The 18,924-nt window shown below is 28.9% G+C and overlaps 1 protein-coding gene across 1 annotated transcript; it reads right to left on the bottom strand.

The window, feature by feature from the left end:
• Positions 1–9,443: 9,443 nt before the first annotated feature.
• LOC119613258 (cyclin-dependent kinase inhibitor 1B) lies at positions 9,444–15,325 on the bottom strand. The gene is made up of 3 exons (XM_037969247.1): positions 14,549–15,325; positions 14,065–14,477; positions 9,444–11,202 (listed from the first exon to the last, which is right to left on the bottom strand). Exons 1-3 carry the CDS (start codon positions 14,701–14,703, stop codon positions 11,030–11,032), a joined length of 741 nt encoding a protein of 246 aa, XP_037825175.1. The 5' UTR covers positions 14,704–15,325; the 3' UTR covers positions 9,444–11,029.
• Between the last annotated feature and the right edge of the window lie 3,599 nt (positions 15,326–18,924).

Genomic DNA, 18,924 nt, shown 5'->3' on the forward strand with positions numbered 1-18,924 from the left:
ACTAGTGAAAATCTGTGATCACTCATATATTTCACCAAAAAATCGATTTTTATATGAATAAATCTAAAATCGGCTGTAGTTTCTTAAATAACGCTCCAATCGAGAAAATAATGAAAATCTGTGATCACTCATATATTTCACCAAAAATCGATTTTTATATTTTTATTTTTATATGAAAAACCTTAAAACGACTGTAGTTTCTTAAATAACGCTCCAATCAAGAAAATAGTGAAAATCTGTGATCACTTATATATTTCAATAAAAATCGATTTTTATATGAAAAACCTTAAGTCGACTGTAGTTTTTTAAATAACGCTCCAATCGAGAAAATAATGAAAATCTGTGATCACTCATATATTTCACTAAAAATCGATTTTTAAATGAAAAATCTAAAATCGGCTGTAGTTTCTTAAATAACGCTCCAATCAAGAAAATAGTGAAAATCTGTGATCACTCATATATTTCACTAAAAATCGATTTAGTTTCTTAAATAACGCTCCAATCAAGAAAATAGTGAAAATCTATGATCACTCATATATTTCACCAAAAATCGATGAAAAACCTTAAAACGGCTGTAGTTTCATAAATAACGCTCCAATCAAGAAAATAGTGAAAATCTGTGATCACTTATATATTTCACCAAAAATCGGTTTTTATATGAAAAACCTTAAAACGGCTGTAGTTTCTTAAATAACGCTCCAATCAAGAAAATAGTGAAAATCTGTGATCACTTATATATTTCACAAAAATCGATTTTTATATGAAAAATCTAAAAACGGCTGTAGTTTCTTAAATAACGCTCCAATCGAGAAACTAGTGAAAATCTGTGATCACTAATATATTTCACCAAAAATCGATTTTCATATGAAAAATCTAAAATCGGCTGTAGTTTCTTAAATAACGCTCCAATCAAGAAAATAGTGAAAATCTGTGATCACTCATATATTTCACCAAAAATCGATTTTTATATGAAAAACCTTAAATCGTCTGTAGTTTCTTAAATAACGCTCCAATCAAGAAAATAGTGAAAATCTGTGATCACTCATATATTTCACCAAAAATCGGTTTTTATATGAAAAATCTGAAATCGGCTGTAGTTTCTTAAATAACGAAAATAGTGAAAATCTGTGATCACTTATATATTTCACCAAAAATCGATTTTTAAATGAATAAATCTAAAATCGGCTGTAGTTTCTTAAATAACGCTCCAATCGAGAAAATAATGAAAATCTGTGATCACTCATATATTTCACCAAAAATCGATTTTTATATGAAAAACCTTAAAACGACTGTAGTTTCTTAAATAACGCTCCAATCAAGAAAATAGTGAAAATCTGTGATCACTTATATATTTCACTAAAAATCGATTTTTAAATGAAAAATCTAAAATCGGCTGTAGTTTCTTAAATAACGCTCCAATCAAGAAAATAGTGAAAATCTGTGATCACTCATATATTTCACTAAAAATCGATTTAGTTTCTTAAATAACGCTCCAATCAAGAAAATAGTGAAAATCTATGATCACCAAAAATCGATGAAAAACCTTAAAACGGCTGTAGTTTCATAAATAACGCTCCAATCAAGAAAATAGTGAAAATCTGTGATCACTTATATATTTCACCAAAAATCGGTTTTTATATGAAAAACCTTAAAACGGCTGTAGTTTCTTAAATAACGCTCCAATCAAGAAAATAGTGAAAATCTGTGATCACTCTTATATTTCACCAAAATCGATTTTTATATGAAAAATCTAAAAACGGCTGTAGTTTCTTAAATAACGCTCCAATCGAGAAACTAGTGAAAATCTGTGATCACTAATATATTTCACCAAAAATCGGTTTTTATATGAAAAACCTTAAATCGGCTGTAGTTTCTTAAATAACGCTCCAATCGAGAAACTAGTGAAAATCTGTGATCACTTATATATTTCACCAAAAATCGATTTTTATATGAAAAATCTAAAAACGGCTGTAGTTTCTTAAATAACGCTCCAATCGAGAAACTAGTGAAAATCTGTGATCACTTATATATTTCACCAAAAATCGATTTTTATATGAAAAATCTAAAAACGGCTGTAGTTTCTTAAATAACGCTCCAATCGAGAAACTAGTGAAAATCTGTGATCACTAATATATTTCACCAAAAATCGATTTTCATATGAAAAATCTAAAATCAGCTGTAGTTTCTTAAATAACGCTCCAATCAAGAAAATAGTGAAAATCTGTGATCACTCATATATTTCACCAAAAATCGATTTTTATATGAAAAATCTAAATTCGGCTGTAGTTTCTTAAATAACGCTCCAATCGAGAAAATAGTGAAAATCTGTGATCACTCTTATATTTCACCAAAAATCGATTTTTATATGAAAAACCTTAAATCGGCTGTAGTTTCTTAAATAACGCTCAAATCGAGAAACTAGTGAAAATCTGTGATCACTCATATATTTCACCAAAAATCGATTTTTATATGAAAAATCTAAAATCGGCTGTAGTTTCTTAAATAACGCTCCAATCGAGAAAATAGTGAACATCTGTGATCACTCATATATTTCACCAAAAATCGATTTTTATATGAAAAATCTAAAATCGGCTGTAGTTTCTTAAATAACGCTCCAATCGAGAAAATAGTGAACATCTGTGATCATTCATATATTTCACCAAAAATCGATTTTTATATGAAAAATCTAAAATCGGCTGTAGTTTCTTAAATAACGCTCCAATCGAGAAAATAGTGAAAATCTGTGATCACTCATATATTTCACCAAAAATGGATTTTTATATGAATAAATCTAAAATCGGCTGTAGTTTCTTAAATAACGCCCCAATCAAGAAAATAGTGAAAATCTGTGATCACTCATATATTTCACCAAAAATCGATTTTTAAATGAAAAATCTAAAATCGGATGTAGTTTCTTAAATAACGCTTTAATCGAGAAAATAGTGAAAATCTGTGATCACTCATATATTTCACCAAAAATGGATTTTTATATGAATAAATCTAAAATCGGCTGTAGTTTCTTAAATAACGCTCCAATCGAGAAACTAGTGAAAATCTGTGATCACTTATATATTTCACCAAAAATCGATTTTTATATGAAAAATCTAAAAACGGCTGTAGTTTCTTAAATAACGCTCCAATCGAGAAACTAGTGAAAATCTGTGATCACTAATATATTTCACCAAAAATCGATTTTTATATGAAAAATCTAAAATCGGCTGTAGTTTCTTAAATAACGCTCCAATCGAGAAAATAGTGAAAATCTGTGATCACTCATATATTTCACCAAAAATGGATTTTTATATGAATAAATCTAAAATCGGCTGTAGTTTCTTAAATAACGCCCCAATCAAGAAAATAGTGAAAATCTGTGATCACTCATATATTTCACCAAAAATCGATTTTTATATGAAAAATCTACAATCGGCTGTAGTTTCTTAAATAACGCTCCAATCGAGAAAATAGTGAAAATCTGTGATCACTCATATATTTCACCAAAAATGGATTTTTATATGAATAAATCTAAAATCGGCTGTAGTTTCTTAAATAACGCTCCAATCGAGAAAATAGTGAAAATCTGTGATCACTCATATATTTCACCAAAAAACAATCTTTATATGAAAAATCTAAAATCGGCTGTAGTTTCTTAAATAACGCCCCAATCAAGAAAATAGTGAAAATCTGTGATCACTCATATATTTCACCAAAAATCGATTTTTATATGAAAAATCTAAAATCGGCTGTAGTTTCTTAAATAACGCTCCAATCGAGAAAATAGTGAAAATCTGTGATCACTCATATATTTCACCAAAAATGGATTTTTATATGAATAAATCTAAAATCGGCTGTAGTTTCTTAAATAACGCTCCAATCGAGAAACTAGTGAAAATCTGTGATCACTTATATATTTCACCAAAAATCGATTTTTATATGAAAAATCTAAAAACGGCTGTAGTTTCTTAAATAACGCTCCAATCGAGAAACTAGTGAAAATCTGTGATCACTAATATATTTCACCAAAAATCGATTTTTATATGAAAAATCTAAAATCGGCTGTAGTTTCTTAAATAACGCTCCAATCGAGAAAATAGTGAAAATCTGTGATCACTCATATATTTCACCAAAAATGGATTTTTATATGAATAAATCTAAAATCGGCTGTAGTTTCTTAAATAACGCCCCAATCAAGAAAATAGTGAAAATCTGTGATCACTCATATATTTCACCAAAAATCGATTTTTATATGAAAAATCTAAAATCGGCTGTAGTTTCTTAAATAACGCTCCAATCGAGAAAATAGTGAAAATCTGTGATCACTCATATATTTCACCAAAAATGGATTTTTATATGAATAAATCTAAAATCGGCTGTAGTTTCTTAAATAACGCTCCAATCGAGAAAATAGTGAAAATCTGTGATCACTCATATATTTCACCAAAAAACAATCTTTATATGAAAAATCTAAAATCGGCTGTAGTTTCTTAAATAACGCTCCAATTAAGAAAATAGTGAAAATCTGTGATCACTTATATATTTCACTAAAAATCGATTTTTATATGAAAAATCTAAAATCGCCTGTAGTTTCTTAAATAACGCTCCAATCGAGAAAATAGTGAAAATCTGTGATTACTCATATATTTCACCAAAAATCTGTTTTTATATGAAAAATCTAAAATCGTTCCAATTTTCTAAAAATAAAATCTGTTATCACCGTGTATTACCTTTTTTAGGAAAAGTACCAAATCTAATGCATTTCGTACTTATTCGACATTTGCCGTTGCCCATCACTATCACTGAAAATGTTTGTTGTCACCAACAAACTTTTTTACATTTTACAAGACGAAACAAACTATTTCACATTTTTTGTTTTTATTTCACCATTTCAATAAAAAAGAGCACACACACTTTATTAAACAATTTACTTTTTATTTATTTATTTTAATTATTTATTGAAAGTATCCACTTTCTTCTAACCAAAATTTTACTTTAATTTATAAATATCATTTAAAAATATTTGCAAACTTTAACTTTCTTCTTATCACTTTGAAGGCCGAACGTCAACTGATTGATTGAGATAAATAATACGACAACTTCAGTCATCTCATCTTATCTGAAGTTACTTCAGATAAGATGAGATGAGATGAAAACAATGAAAAACTTGTTTATGCTTGCTCAATGGGTTTGTGTTTATAATAAATGTTTGTGTCTCTACTAAATATAGTAAGGTCACGCATCTTATTGTGATTGGTCAGCAGAACAATTGGTCTAGTTTGAAAATTCATATTGGATTTTATTCGGAAATATTAATTAAGCATTTAAAATGGAAATTTCGGAATTTATATCAGAAAATCAATTGTCGAATAAGAATCATAGAAATTATTGTAAGTTTATCTATATAAGTACATACTATAGATCAGTCTGTAGTATGAACTCTAAATCACTGTATAATCTGGACTATAGTTTAGTCTATTTATATATATTTAGTCTATTTAGTCTATAGTGGACTATATTTCAGTTTATAGTCAGGACTATAGATCAGTCTATAATTTGGGTTATTGATCAGCTTATAGTCTGGACTATAGTAATCTGGACTATAGATCAGTCTATAGTTTGGACTATAGATCAGTCTATAGTTTGGACTATAGATCAGTCTATAGTTTGGACTTTAGATCAGTCTATAGTCTGGACTGTAGATCATTCTATAGTCTGGACTATAGATCAGTCTATAGTCTGGACTATAGATCAGTCTATAGTCTGGACTATAGATAAGTTTATAGTCTGGACTATAGATGTATGGACTAGTATAGATTAGTCTAAAATAAGAACTATAGATTAGTCTAAAGTAAGGACTATAGATTAGTCCATAATATGGACTATAGATCAGTCTATAATTTGGGTTATTGATCAGCTTATAGTCTGGACTATAGTAATCTGGACTATAGATCAGTCTATAGTTTGGACTATAGATCAGTCTATAGTTTGGACTATAGATCAGTCTATAGTTTGGACTTTAGATCAGTCTATAGTCTGGACTGTAGATCATTCTATAGTCTGGACTATAGATCAGTCTATAGTCTGGACTATAGATCAGTCTATAGTCTGGACTATAGATAAGTTTATAGTCTGGACTATAGATGTATGGACTAGTATAGATTAGTCTAAAATAAGAACTATAGATTAGTCTAAAGTAAGGACTATAGATTAGTCCATAATATGGACTATAGATCAGTCTATAGTCTGGACTATAATTCAGTCTATAGTCTGGACTATAGATCAGTCTATAGTCTGGACTATAGATCAGTCTATAGTCTGGACTATAGAGCAGTCTATAGACTGGACTATAGAGCAGTCTACAGACTGGACTATAGAGCGGTCTATAGTCTTGACTATAGAGCAGTCTATAGTCTTGACTATAGATCAGTCTATAGTCTGGACTATAGATCAGTCTATAGCCTGGACTATAGATCACTCAATAGTCTGGACTATAGATCAGTCAATAGTCTGGACTATAGATCAGTCAATAGTCAGGACTATAGATGTATGTACTAGTATAGATTAGTCTAAAATAAGGGCAATAGATTAGTCTATAGTATGGACTGTAGATAAGTCTATAGTCTGGACTATATCTCAGTCTATAGTCTTGACTATAGATCAGTCTATAGTCTGGACTATAGATCAGTCTATAGTCTGGACTATAGATCAGTCTATAGTCTGGACTATAGATCAGTCTATAGTCTGGACTATAGATCAGTCTATAGTCTGGACTATAGATCAGTCTACAGTCTGGACTATAGATCAATCTATAGTCTGGACTATAGATCAATCTATAGTCTGGACTATAGATCAATCTATAGTCTGGACTATAGATCAATCTATAGTCTGGACTATAGATCAATCTATAGTCTGGACTATAGATCAATCTATAGTCTGGACTATAGATCAATCTATAGTCTGGACTATAGATCAATCTATAGTCTGGACTATAGATCAATCTATAGTCTGGACTATAGATCAATCTATAGTCTGGACTATAGATCAATCTATAGTCTGGACTATAGATCAATCTATAGTCTGGACTATAGATCAATCTATAGTCTGGACTATAGATCAATCTATAGTCTGGACTATAGATCAATCTTGACTATAGATCAATCTATAGTCTGGACTATAGATCAGTCTATAGTCTGGACTATAGATCAGTCTATAGTCTGGACTATAGATCAGCCTACAGTCTGGACTGTAGATCAGTCTATAGTCTGGACTGTATAGATCAGTCTATAATAGTTTGGACTATAGATCAGTCTATAGTCTGGTCTATAGATAAGTCTATAATCTGGACTATAGATTTGTCTATAGACTGGACTATAGTTCTGTCTATAGCCTGGACTATAGACCAGTTAAAAAAAAACACTTTTTTATTTTTAGGATTTTTATTTTACTTTTATTTTTGTTTTAAATTTTATATAAAAAATTTATATTGTATAATCTGGACTATAGTTTAGTCTATTTATATATATTTAGTCTATTTAGTCTATAGTGGACTATATTTCAGTTTATAGTCAGGACTATAGATCAGTCTATAATTTGGGTTATTGATCAGCTTATAGTCTGGACTATAGTAATCTGGACTATAGATCAGTCTATAGTTTGGACTATAGATCAGTCTATAGTTTGGACTATAGATCAGTCTATAGTTTGGACTTTAGATCAGTCTATAGTCTGGACTGTAGATCATTCTATAGTCTGGACTATAGATCAGTCTATAGTCTGGACTATAGATCAGTCTATAGTCTGGACTATAGATAAGTTTATAGTCTGGACTATAGATGTATGGACTAGTATAGATTAGTCTAAAATAAGAACTATAGATTAGTCTAAAGTAAGGACTATAGATTAGTCCATAATATGGACTATAGATCAGTCTATAATTTGGGTTATTGATCAGCTTATAGTCTGGACTATAGTAATCTGGACTATAGATCAGTCTATAGTTTGGACTATAGATCAGTCTATAGTTTGGACTATAGATCAGTCTATAGTTTGGACTTTAGATCAGTCTATAGTCTGGACTGTAGATCATTCTATAGTCTGGACTATAGATCAGTCTATAGTCTGGACTATAGATCAGTCTATAGTCTGGACTATAGATAAGTTTATAGTCTGGACTATAGATGTATGGACTAGTATAGATTAGTCTAAAATAAGAACTATAGATTAGTCTAAAGTAAGGACTATAGATTAGTCCATAATATGGACTATAGATCAGTCTATAGTCTGGACTATAATTCAGTCTATAGTCTGGACTATAGATCAGTCTATAGTCTGGACTATAGATCAGTCTATAGTCTGGACTATAGAGCAGTCTATAGACTGGACTATAGAGCAGTCTACAGACTGGACTATAGAGCGGTCTATAGTCTTGACTATAGAGCAGTCTATAGTCTTGACTATAGATCAGTCTATAGTCTGGACTATAGATCAGTCTATAGCCTGGACTATAGATCACTCAATAGTCTGGACTATAGATCAGTCAATAGTCTGGACTATAGATCAGTCAATAGTCAGGACTATAGATGTATGTACTAGTATAGATTAGTCTAAAATAAGGGCAATAGATTAGTCTATAGTATGGACTGTAGATAAGTCTATAGTCTGGACTATATCTCAGTCTATAGTCTTGACTATAGATCAGTCTATAGTCTGGACTATAGATCAGTCTATAGTCTGGACTATAGATCAGTCTATAGTCTGGACTATAGATCAGTCTATAGTCTGGACTATAGATCAGTCTATAGTCTGGACTATAGATCAGTCTACAGTCTGGACTATAGATCAATCTATAGTCTGGACTATAGATCAATCTATAGTCTGGACTATAGATCAATCTATAGTCTGGACTATAGATCAATCTATAGTCTGGACTATAGATCAATCTATAGTCTGGACTATAGATCAATCTATAGTCTGGACTATAGATCAATCTATAGTCTGGACTATAGATCAATCTATAGTCTGGACTATAGATCAATCTATAGTCTGGACTATAGATCAATCTATAGTCTGGACTATAGATCAATCTATAGTCTGGACTATAGATCAATCTATAGTCTGGACTATAGATCAATCTATAGTCTGGACTATAGATCAATCTATAGTCTGGACTATAGATCAATCTATAGTCTGGACTATAGATCAGTCTATAGTCTGGACTATAGATCAGTCTATAGTCTGGACTATAGATCAGCCTACAGTCTGGACTGTAGATCAGTCTATAGTCTGGACTGTATAGATCAGTCTATAATAGTTTGGACTATAGATCAGTCTATAGTCTGGTCTATAGATAAGTCTATAATCTGGACTATAGATTTGTCTATAGACTGGACTATAGTTCTGTCTATAGCCTGGACTATAGACCAGTTAAAAAAAAACACTTTTTTATTTTTAGGATTTTTATTTTACTTTTATTTTTGTTTTAAATTTTATATTTTCAATTTTGTGTTGTTGTGTATTTTTTGTAAATTTTTTAAAGAATTGTTTAGTTAGGTAATTTCTTTTGTGTTTTCTATAATATTTGAAAAAAAATATATATAAAATAAATGATTGAAGGAAATTTGGGGTTAGTTTTTGGATTTAGGTATGCGTATGTATTTTTGTGTTTAAGAGATGCAAATGTTGTTTTGTTTTATGAGTTGAAATGACAAAATGCAAATGAACTTATTATTTATAAAACTACAAACTAAAATGTATACAATTTTAAAAAATATATATTAGAGAGTTTTAAATATATTTTAAGAAATATAAAGAAAATTACAAGTTTTGTTTTTATATTTATATAAATATTTTTTTTGTATATAAAATACAAAAGTTTTTTGTTTAAATAATAAAGGCTCGGCCTAAATTAAGTGGGGGGAGGCTCGAAAGAGAGAGGGAGAGAAAAAGGAGACAATTTACAAAGAAAGATATGGACAGAAATGTAAGGTTTAAAGTCTGATTGGGGGGAAGACTTTAAAGCAGAGATTTCTTTACAAAAATTTCCAATCAAATTTAAAATTGGCAAAAGCCACTAGAAATTTTAATAATTTAAAGGGACTTTTAAAAAGAAATTTTAAATTTAAGGGAAATTTTTGTTGTTTTTAATTATAAAAAACAAAATAAAGAAATTCTTTTTAAAATTTGGCTTGGTGGCCAAGTTTTTTTTTAAAAAGAATTTCTATTAAATGTTTTTTGTTAAAAAGTTTAAGGAAAAAACACTGGTTGGTGTGGGTTTAATCATAAGGAAATGTAGTTAGATTTTTATAACAAATTTTGTACTTCAATTAAGAATTTAAAATGTAAAAAAAAGGAAACATTCTTTAAAGCTTTTAAATAATTTAAACTTTTCTTAATAATTTCTTAAAATTAGCTTTTTTTCCCTTTGTTAAAGGGAAAAAATGGTAAAATTAAGAAATTTTTGTTTTAAGATATAAGTTGTTTGTTTAAATAAAAGCTTTTTTTAAGCAATAAACCTTTTAGTTTAAATTTTTTTAAAATATTTAAAGGTTAATGAAACATTTCTTGTTTTTTTAATAAAGAAACCTTTCAAAAAGCTTTAAATCGGGGTAGGAGGAAAAAAAGATATTGCCAATTTTGGTTAAGAAATTCATACTTAATGCAATATGTTTTTTTGTTAAATTTAAGAAAATTTTTTTTTTGGTAAATTGGGTAAAAAAGTAATGAAGGACTTTTTTTGTTCATATGCCTTTAAAGGGGAAAGGGGTGGTGAGGGTAGTGAAAAACAGAAACTTATAAAACTAAACTTATAATATTAAGATTTTAATAACTAATAACTTAGTTTATGGCATTCAGTTATAATTAATGATTTCTTAAAAATAAAGAAAAAATTAAAACTTTTTTCTTTATTTTTAAAAAGAAAATGTTTTGCTTTAAAAAAAAAATTGCTTAAATTTTTAAAATTATAATTTAGTTATTATAAAAATACAAAGGTTATTTAGTAAAATTATTTATATAAAAGAAATATAAAATTTCCTTTTTAATTATGACGCTGTGTTCTTACTGAAAAATGCGCTGCTATGCTGTTGGCATTAACAGCATGATTGAAATGTGATGCAGATGATGAGGAGGAACCAGAAGAGGTACGCATACGCTTAGCAGGAGATACTTTTTTGGGTGTTTGAGCCAAACGTTTGCGTTCTTTCATGTATTCTAAAAATAGAGAGAAAGAGAGAAAATTAGTTGGGTTTTTCAATATCAATAAAAAAGTAAAGAAAATTAGCCTTAAAGAATAGAGAAAATCCTTTAGGGTAGAAAAAAGGTCATTGTTCTTTGAAATCTAATAAGAATTTTCCTTTTCATCCCTGTGTGTGTCTGCATCCCTAAAATATTTTATATTATTTATTTACGCATCCTCCTTTTGTCTTTTTTTAAAAAAAAGGTGGTGTTTATTGATCCTGTTAGTGGCACGCGCTAGGCACAGGACTCTTTTCAAATAAATCATTTACGAAATCTTAACTAAAGTAAAGGTTAAGGTCTTAAATCTTTAAAAATGGTTATAATTTGAGAGAAGATTTATATTTGAATTCTTAGCACATGTTCAGAATTACTAAGTATTAATCAATCTTTCATATTTCATGTCTTTTTAACAAAAATTTTAACTTTTTAAAAAAAAAAATCAACCTAACCTCAAAATTTGTTTTAAAATTGTTAAAATATTCTTAAATTTTATTATAATTAAGGACTCTGTAAACTGGAATATATTAAAAACTGATTAGATATACTAGTTTAGTAAAAAATTACTACAAATTTCCTAAAATTTCAGGAAATTTTGAAAATTTTGAAAACCTAACCTCAAAAATTAAATTTTTAAAAATGCAATTTTTTTATTTCTATTACAACAAGCAACATTTTGAAAGCTAAATCTAAGGAAAACGATTTCAAAATCTTAAAAATTATAGAAAATTTTCAAAATTTTAAAGAAAATTTAAAGAAAATTGTAACAAAATTCTATACAAATCAAAGAAAAACCTATAAAACTTATAAAAAATAAGTAATTAATTAGTAATAATAGTTAATGCTTACAAATTTCTAGGATTTTTCGTTGATTTCAACATTTTTAAAAACCTAACCTCAAAATTGAAATTTTACAAAAACCCACTTTTTTGAGTTGCTAATCGTTTATTAGGCCTTATTAAAACAAAATAATTATAATAATTAAAAAATCCCTATAAATTTCTAATCATATTTAACAAAATTTACAAATTTTTCAAAACTAACCTCAAAAATTTTAATTTAAAAATTCAACAATGGCCGGAAAATTTCATAAGATTTAGTTAATTTGTAAAATAATCTTTAGTAAAACCCTTTTAATCATTCAAAATAACTTAAAAGAACTCAATAAAACGGAAGTACTGATTAAACTATTTCAATTCTTTTAAATTGTAAAGCAAGACCTAATTTAACACAAAATTTAAAACTAAATAATTGTTTAAAGAAAACTCTGATTTGTTATAATTTAAACAAAAGCAGTTTTTAACAACAAAACAATAAGAATTTGATATGAAAAATAAATTTACAGCTTGTTTTTTTTAACTACTTAAAAAATTATTTAAAAATTTTCTAAAAATGCGGGTCCATAATAAAAATTTTATAAAAAAATTTCAAAAACATATAAGGCACGTGTGTTATCATTTGAAAGATCATTGAATTTGACCAAACAAACAAGCTACCCCATCATGAGCAGTATAAGGATGATAAGGGTTTGTTGTTGAAAAGGAAAATTTTCATCCTTATCAAACAGCTGTGAAGATTTTTCTCTAAAGATCATAAATTTTTATAACAAGGGATGTTTGCATTAGCACAAACACGCAAAACTTTAAAACATGTAAGTTTTAAAGGTAGATGTTATAACTGAAAATGGGGGTTCATTACAGGAACATAAAAATGAACACAGCTGTGTGATCTTTACAAAAAATAAAACAAAATAAAATCAAACACTTGTGCTTTAAGCAAACAACCCCTTTTGTTTTATATCAAATCATGAAATCAGGTTTTGATTTTTTTGTATACTTGCTATAGGTATAATTATCTAGAACGGAAGTTCTATTAAATCAAACCGCAAACTAAAATTCTATAAAAAGAAACAGGACTAAAAAAGGCGTGTTTGCTTTTAAACAATAACTAAACTCTCCCACAATTTTTAAAAGTTTTATTATGTTTTGTCCGTTAAATATATGTAACTACAAAACCATGACGAAAAATCTTTATTATTTAGGGGGTGAAAATTTATTGATTGATCTACTATAGTTTTAGTTGCAATTGAAATTGGGTTGATTTGAGGGTAGGGTTTGCATGTTTGTTGGAAAATTAAAAATAACGTTCTTTTCCCATAATTGTTTTAAGCTTTAGGCCTAAACAAGTGTTTTATAATTAAAAAAGGAAATTGGCTTTTATGGTTAAAATTTAAGGCTTGAATGCATTTTGCTAACGGTGGGAAATGGGAAATGTTATTGAACAGTAAAATTATAACAGGAAATAGTTTTGATTAGTCAATATGACAAAAGCCGTTAAAACATTTGACATAATTTATAAAATTAGAGAAAATTTAAAGGTTTTCTAAAAACTATAACTTATTTGAAACACTATATGAAACAGTTTATTGCATAAACTTGTTAGTTTTTACAGATTTTATAATAAAACTGTTTTCGTTTATAGAATTTAAAAATATTTAAAAAATTTTTAAATAAAAACTTAACCTAACCTAAAAATCTAACTAAAATTGTTTTCAGTGTAATTCAATTTAAAGATAATTTCATAATTTTACAAAATTTTCAAACAATTGCTAAAATAAAACTTTAAATCCCCCAACAGATACCTTTTACTTAACAACTTCTTGCAACTAACTTAAAAAACTGTTTTCAGATTAAAAACTTTAAAATCCTAAAGTTAATTACATAATTTTAACAAATTTTCAAACGAAACTTTTCCCTTTTCAAAACAATAACCTTTTCCCTTAAAATACACCAAATATTTTCCCTGTTATGGCTAAAACAAACTTTCAACTCAACTTACCTGTAATTTTAGGTTGTCTTTTGCGCAGTTGTGTTTTACGGGGCACAGCCAAAGTGGCTTCAGCATGATGGGGACCAGCGGGAACTTTGAAAACAACCATTGATTCATCTTGTGAGTCATCGCAGGAGTCTGTATCGGTGGCTGAAGATTGTGAAATATTGAAATTTTCACGATCGGCCCGTTCATCCATTAGCATTTCCATGTGGGTTTTAGGTGCAGGGGTCGCGGGCACAGGTCTAACATGGGCAGCTCTAGTTAAAGTATACATTTCGGGTGCTATGCAACTCTCTTGTGAGGACACACGTTCCCATATATACTGGGAATTGGCCGATAAAGGAGAACCATTGCGAAAATCAAAGCCCCATTTCTTGGCAGCCTTCTCTTGGTGTTTTTCCAATTCCTCATTGAAGATTCTTTTTGTTAAAAGCAAAATATATAATATTATTATAGTAATTTGTTGAATTGTTTAAAAATAAAAACTTACTTATTGGTTTCAATGGGATTAGCAGGACCAAAGAGATCTCTTTTGATGCGATTCAATTGACGGCCACATGATAGATTTGTCCTTAGGGCATGAGGACTGGAAGTCATTTTGCAGAATTCATTTAACATGGGATTTAAAACACGGGCAGCCGACATTTTTTTTTGCTTTTTTGTTTAATTTATTTGTAATTAATTTTAACCTTCACTTGTTTTGGTTTGTTCTTTTTTTATTTTTCACTTTTATGTTTTTTTTTATTTTTACTTATTATTTTGCGTCTTGGCAACTGTCAAAAAATTGGCGCCAAAATCTGTGTCAATTTCCCCACTTTGTGTAGAAAAATAAAAGACGAACAGAAAGCTTTTTGCTCCACCTCACTTTTAGTGTACAGTTGCTCCAACTAAACAAATCACCTCTTGCACAAAAACAATCTAGTCTATTTTCTTTTGCTGTTTTTTAATTGTGAGGTTAGGTAGAGTTTATTTTTCACTAGTTTCTATATTTTCCTTAAATATTTTAATAAAGATTTATAAATTTTTCTTAAATTTTTTATTAAAATTTATTTTTTCTTATTAAAAGTTTATTTTTAGCTTAAAATTTTCTTTAGCTGTCAAACACTGCTGTCTTGTTTATGTTATACACTTTATTTTTATCAACACACTATTGTGAATTATTTAAAAAAAGCTTTTTTTCTCAAAAGTTGTTTTTGTGTTCTCTTTGAAAGTATTTTTATTGAACTTTTTTTAGCTCTTGCTTTTTTTTCAACGATTTGTTAAATGTTTTCTATTGTTGTTGGGCAATTGTTTTATAAAAACACTTTAATAAATTTTTGTTATTTTATAATAAATAACAAAATATTTTAATTGTTTTTGCTCTATAATAAAATTGCGTGTTTATATTTTTTGTTTTATTTTTTTACGGAGTTCTCTAACATAAAAAAATATCTAGATGTTAACTCGCTGAGTAGTTTCTCTTAACTAAATTATAATGACCTCACTAGAGCTCTACTAGGCGAACGAACGAAGCTAATGCAAGACAGCAAAACTACATATAGTTTCAACAAACAACAACAATTTACACCAGGGAGCATGAAGACCAGCAGAGCTGTCGGCAGAGACAGCAAAACATAGCAGAATAAGATAGTAGGTAGAAAAAATAAACATTAAAAGTAAAAGAAATAATAAAAACAATACAACACACACGTACAGCCTGGCAACAACAATTATATAGAGTTGGTGGTGGTTTGGTGTTGTTGTTTTTTCTTTTACTACAACTACAAAAATAACAAAAAAGACCAATTTGAATTTAACATTTTCATGTAATATGTTAACAGACCCCTGCTTAGCTTAAAAACTGTTAAATGTTAATGTAAATTTTCCCCCATCATTGTAATGTTTACATTTTATCTCTATCTATCTCTTTCTTTCTTTTTTCTCAGTTTTCCCTTTTTATTTAAGTAATTTTATATTTTGTTTTGTTCCTGCTGTACTTTTTTTGGTGTGTTCTTGTGTACGATCTATCTTAATAATTCTATTTTTTTTTGTGTATCTTTCTCTCTGTGTGTGTAAAATAAATTTTCTTTCTTCCAAAAAAAAAAAAAAAACACAATTTTGTTGTTATTTATCTCCCACTTTCTTACTGTTTGTTTAGTTTTGTAGGTTTTCTGTTTATTTTGATTATGAAAATTCTTATTTTTGTTTTGCTGCTTTAACAAAATTCTAAACAGTTTTTTCATTGTTTTGTGAAATTCTTCTTGGATTCTTTTTGTGAAAAGTAAGAAAAACATATTTTTTGTACAAAATCTTCCAAAAATCTTATTGCAAAAGCATCAAATTAGAAGAGAAACATCTAACAAATGAGGAGAAATGGATAAAAACCCAGAAAGTAAGTTGTCATTTCAATATTTATGTAAATTAGTTAACGACTATTTTTTTTTTTGGGAAAGGTCAGCATTTTAAGTTAAATTAAAGAAAATTTGTTATCTTCTACAAAAATTTATATAAATTAAGAAACTAGAAGAAAGCAATAGAAGATAGAAACAATCAATCCCCAATATAAACCTAGTTCTTGGAGAACTAAAAGTTTAATTTGAACAGTGATCCATTGCCTGTTATTTTGGTTTACATTTAACAAGGGGCTGCACTAAGTTGACCCTGGAAACTGCGGTAACTTTGAAAACATGTTGTGATTCATCTTGTAGCATCTTTTATTAACGGAAGATTGTGAAATGCATACATACAGCAGACGTTGTAGTAGGTATCCTCCAAAACTACAAACTTACTTGCATTACATCTCCGACGGAATCTGTCATCTGATGGCGAGACTTTTCATGAATTTGCAAAGTTAATAAGATTTGTTATTTGCGAGGCACTGACTAAAAAACAGCTAGTACATTTACAGGAAATTGTTAGTTTGTTATTGAGACAGTATCCAAAATTATCATTGGAACCAGCAATTGATTCATCTTACAATTCCATGCCGGAAGCATTTCAGGCCTACTAGGTAATATTGACAATGTGTACATCGGCACATTTAATGGTCAACATTTACTAGTAACAAAGGAACTTTTCTTTAATTAAACCCATTTCCAGATGTATCGAGAAGAGTTGTATGTCGTGTTTAAAGTGTTCTTTTCGAGAACAAAGTAACTGAATAGAGTTATAGGTCGTGGTCTACAACTTTTAATCCTGACAAGGACAGCTCTTGTTTAAAGAGCTGTGAACCAGGCAGATTGATAGATAGATAGATAGATAGATAGATTGATAGATAGATAGATAGATAGATAGATAGATAGATAGATAGATAGATAGATAGATAGATAGATAGATAGATAGATAGATAGATAGATAGATAGATAGATAGATATATAGATAGATAGATAGATAGATAGATAGATAGATAGATAGATAGATAGATAGATAGATAGATAGATAGATAGATAGATAGATAGATATATAGATAGATAGATAGATAGATAGATAGATAGATAGATAGATAGATAGATAGATAGATAGATAGATAGATAGATAGATTGATAGATTGATAGATAGATAGATAGATAGATAGATAGATAGATAGATAGATAGATAGATAGATAGATAGATAGATAGATAGATAGATAGATAGATAGATAGATAGATAGATATATAGATAGATAGATAGATAGATAGATAGATAGATAGATAGATAGATAGATAGATAGATAGATAGATAGATAGATAGATAGATAGATAGATAGATAGATAGATAGATAGATAGATAGATAGATAGATAGATAGATAGATATATTACTAGATAGATATATAGATAGATTAATAGATTGATAGATTAATAGATTAATAGATAGATAGATAGATAGATAGATAGATAGATAGATAGATAGATAGATAGATAGATAGATAGATAGATAGATAGATAGATAGATAGATAGATAGATAGTGAGGTAGATAAAATCAACATGCAATTGTTCCTCCGCTGTTGTACACATTGAAAAAGTACTACGCAATATTTTCTTCATAAATAGTACTGTAAACTTTAAATAGAACACATAAATTTTTCCTTAACAAAGAACTTATTCATTACATAATTTTAAAAGCAAACTCATCCATTGTTCTCTTTGTTTACAATATTACAATACACGATCAATTCAGTTAAATTATTTGTGTCATTATTTATTTCTTGTTTTTTTTTTTTTTTTTTTTCTTTAAATGCAATTTGTTTAAAACTTTAAAACGCCCAGCACTTTAAAAACAAAATCTACAGAAAAGCTATGCATGTACAAATGACTACAAAACCACATCAATTTGTATTCAAAACATTTCATTCATTTATTTAATTTCATTTAATTTTGTTGTTATACTTTGTTTACGTTTTATTATTATTATTAGCTTGCAAGACTCCTCTCTTAACTAGTTTACTTAAATATTTATGTTTGAGGTTAAATTGTTATTTTGAAATTGTCATTGACAAACAAACAACAAAAAAAGCTTTTTAATTAAAGATATTGAATGTTTATAACGGCTGTTGGTTGTGTGGTTGCTTTAAGGGAAGAGGGGATTTTAATTAATAGGAAATAAACTTAATCAATTAGACATTAATTTAACGTTACAAATTAAATTAATTGGCTATTAAAGGGCAATGGGGGGGGCGCGCAGAGGGCGAAGAGAGGGCGGGGACAGGGGGAGAAACAGGGGAAAAAGGGAGAGGGGGAAGCGAGAGGGGGGGAGAGGGAGGGAGACGGGGAAGGCAAAGGGAGCCGGGGAAGAGGCGAGAGGAAAAGGCGGAGAAGGGCAGCGCGCGAGCGAGCGAGCGAGCAGCGAGCGAGCGAGCGAGCGAGCGAGCGAGCGAGCGAGCGAGCGAGCGAGCGAGCGAGCGAGCGA

Source organism: Lucilia sericata, unplaced genomic scaffold, assembly GCF_015586225.1.
Source record: "Lucilia sericata isolate MDLA Ls3-8-SP2 unplaced genomic scaffold, ASM1558622v1 Contig000039F_arrow, whole genome shotgun sequence".
Taxonomy (NCBI): domain Eukaryota; kingdom Metazoa; phylum Arthropoda; class Insecta; order Diptera; family Calliphoridae; genus Lucilia; species Lucilia sericata.

What these genes read in the sequence shown, in the direction of transcription:
- LOC119613258 (XM_037969247.1), bottom strand. Translation starts at nt 14,703, where the DNA reads ATGTCGGCTGCCCGTGTTTTAAATCCCATGTTAAATGAATTCTGCAAA. An exon ending in AATCCCATTGAAACCAATAA is followed by an intron (nt 14,478 to 14,548) that starts GTAAGTTTTTAT and finishes TTTAACAAAAAG; the next exon opens with AATCTTCAATGAGGAATTGG. An exon ending in AAGACAACCTAAAATTACAG is followed by an intron (nt 11,203 to 14,064) that starts GTAAGTTGAGTT and finishes CTCTATTTTTAG; the next exon opens with AATACATGAAAGAACGCAAA.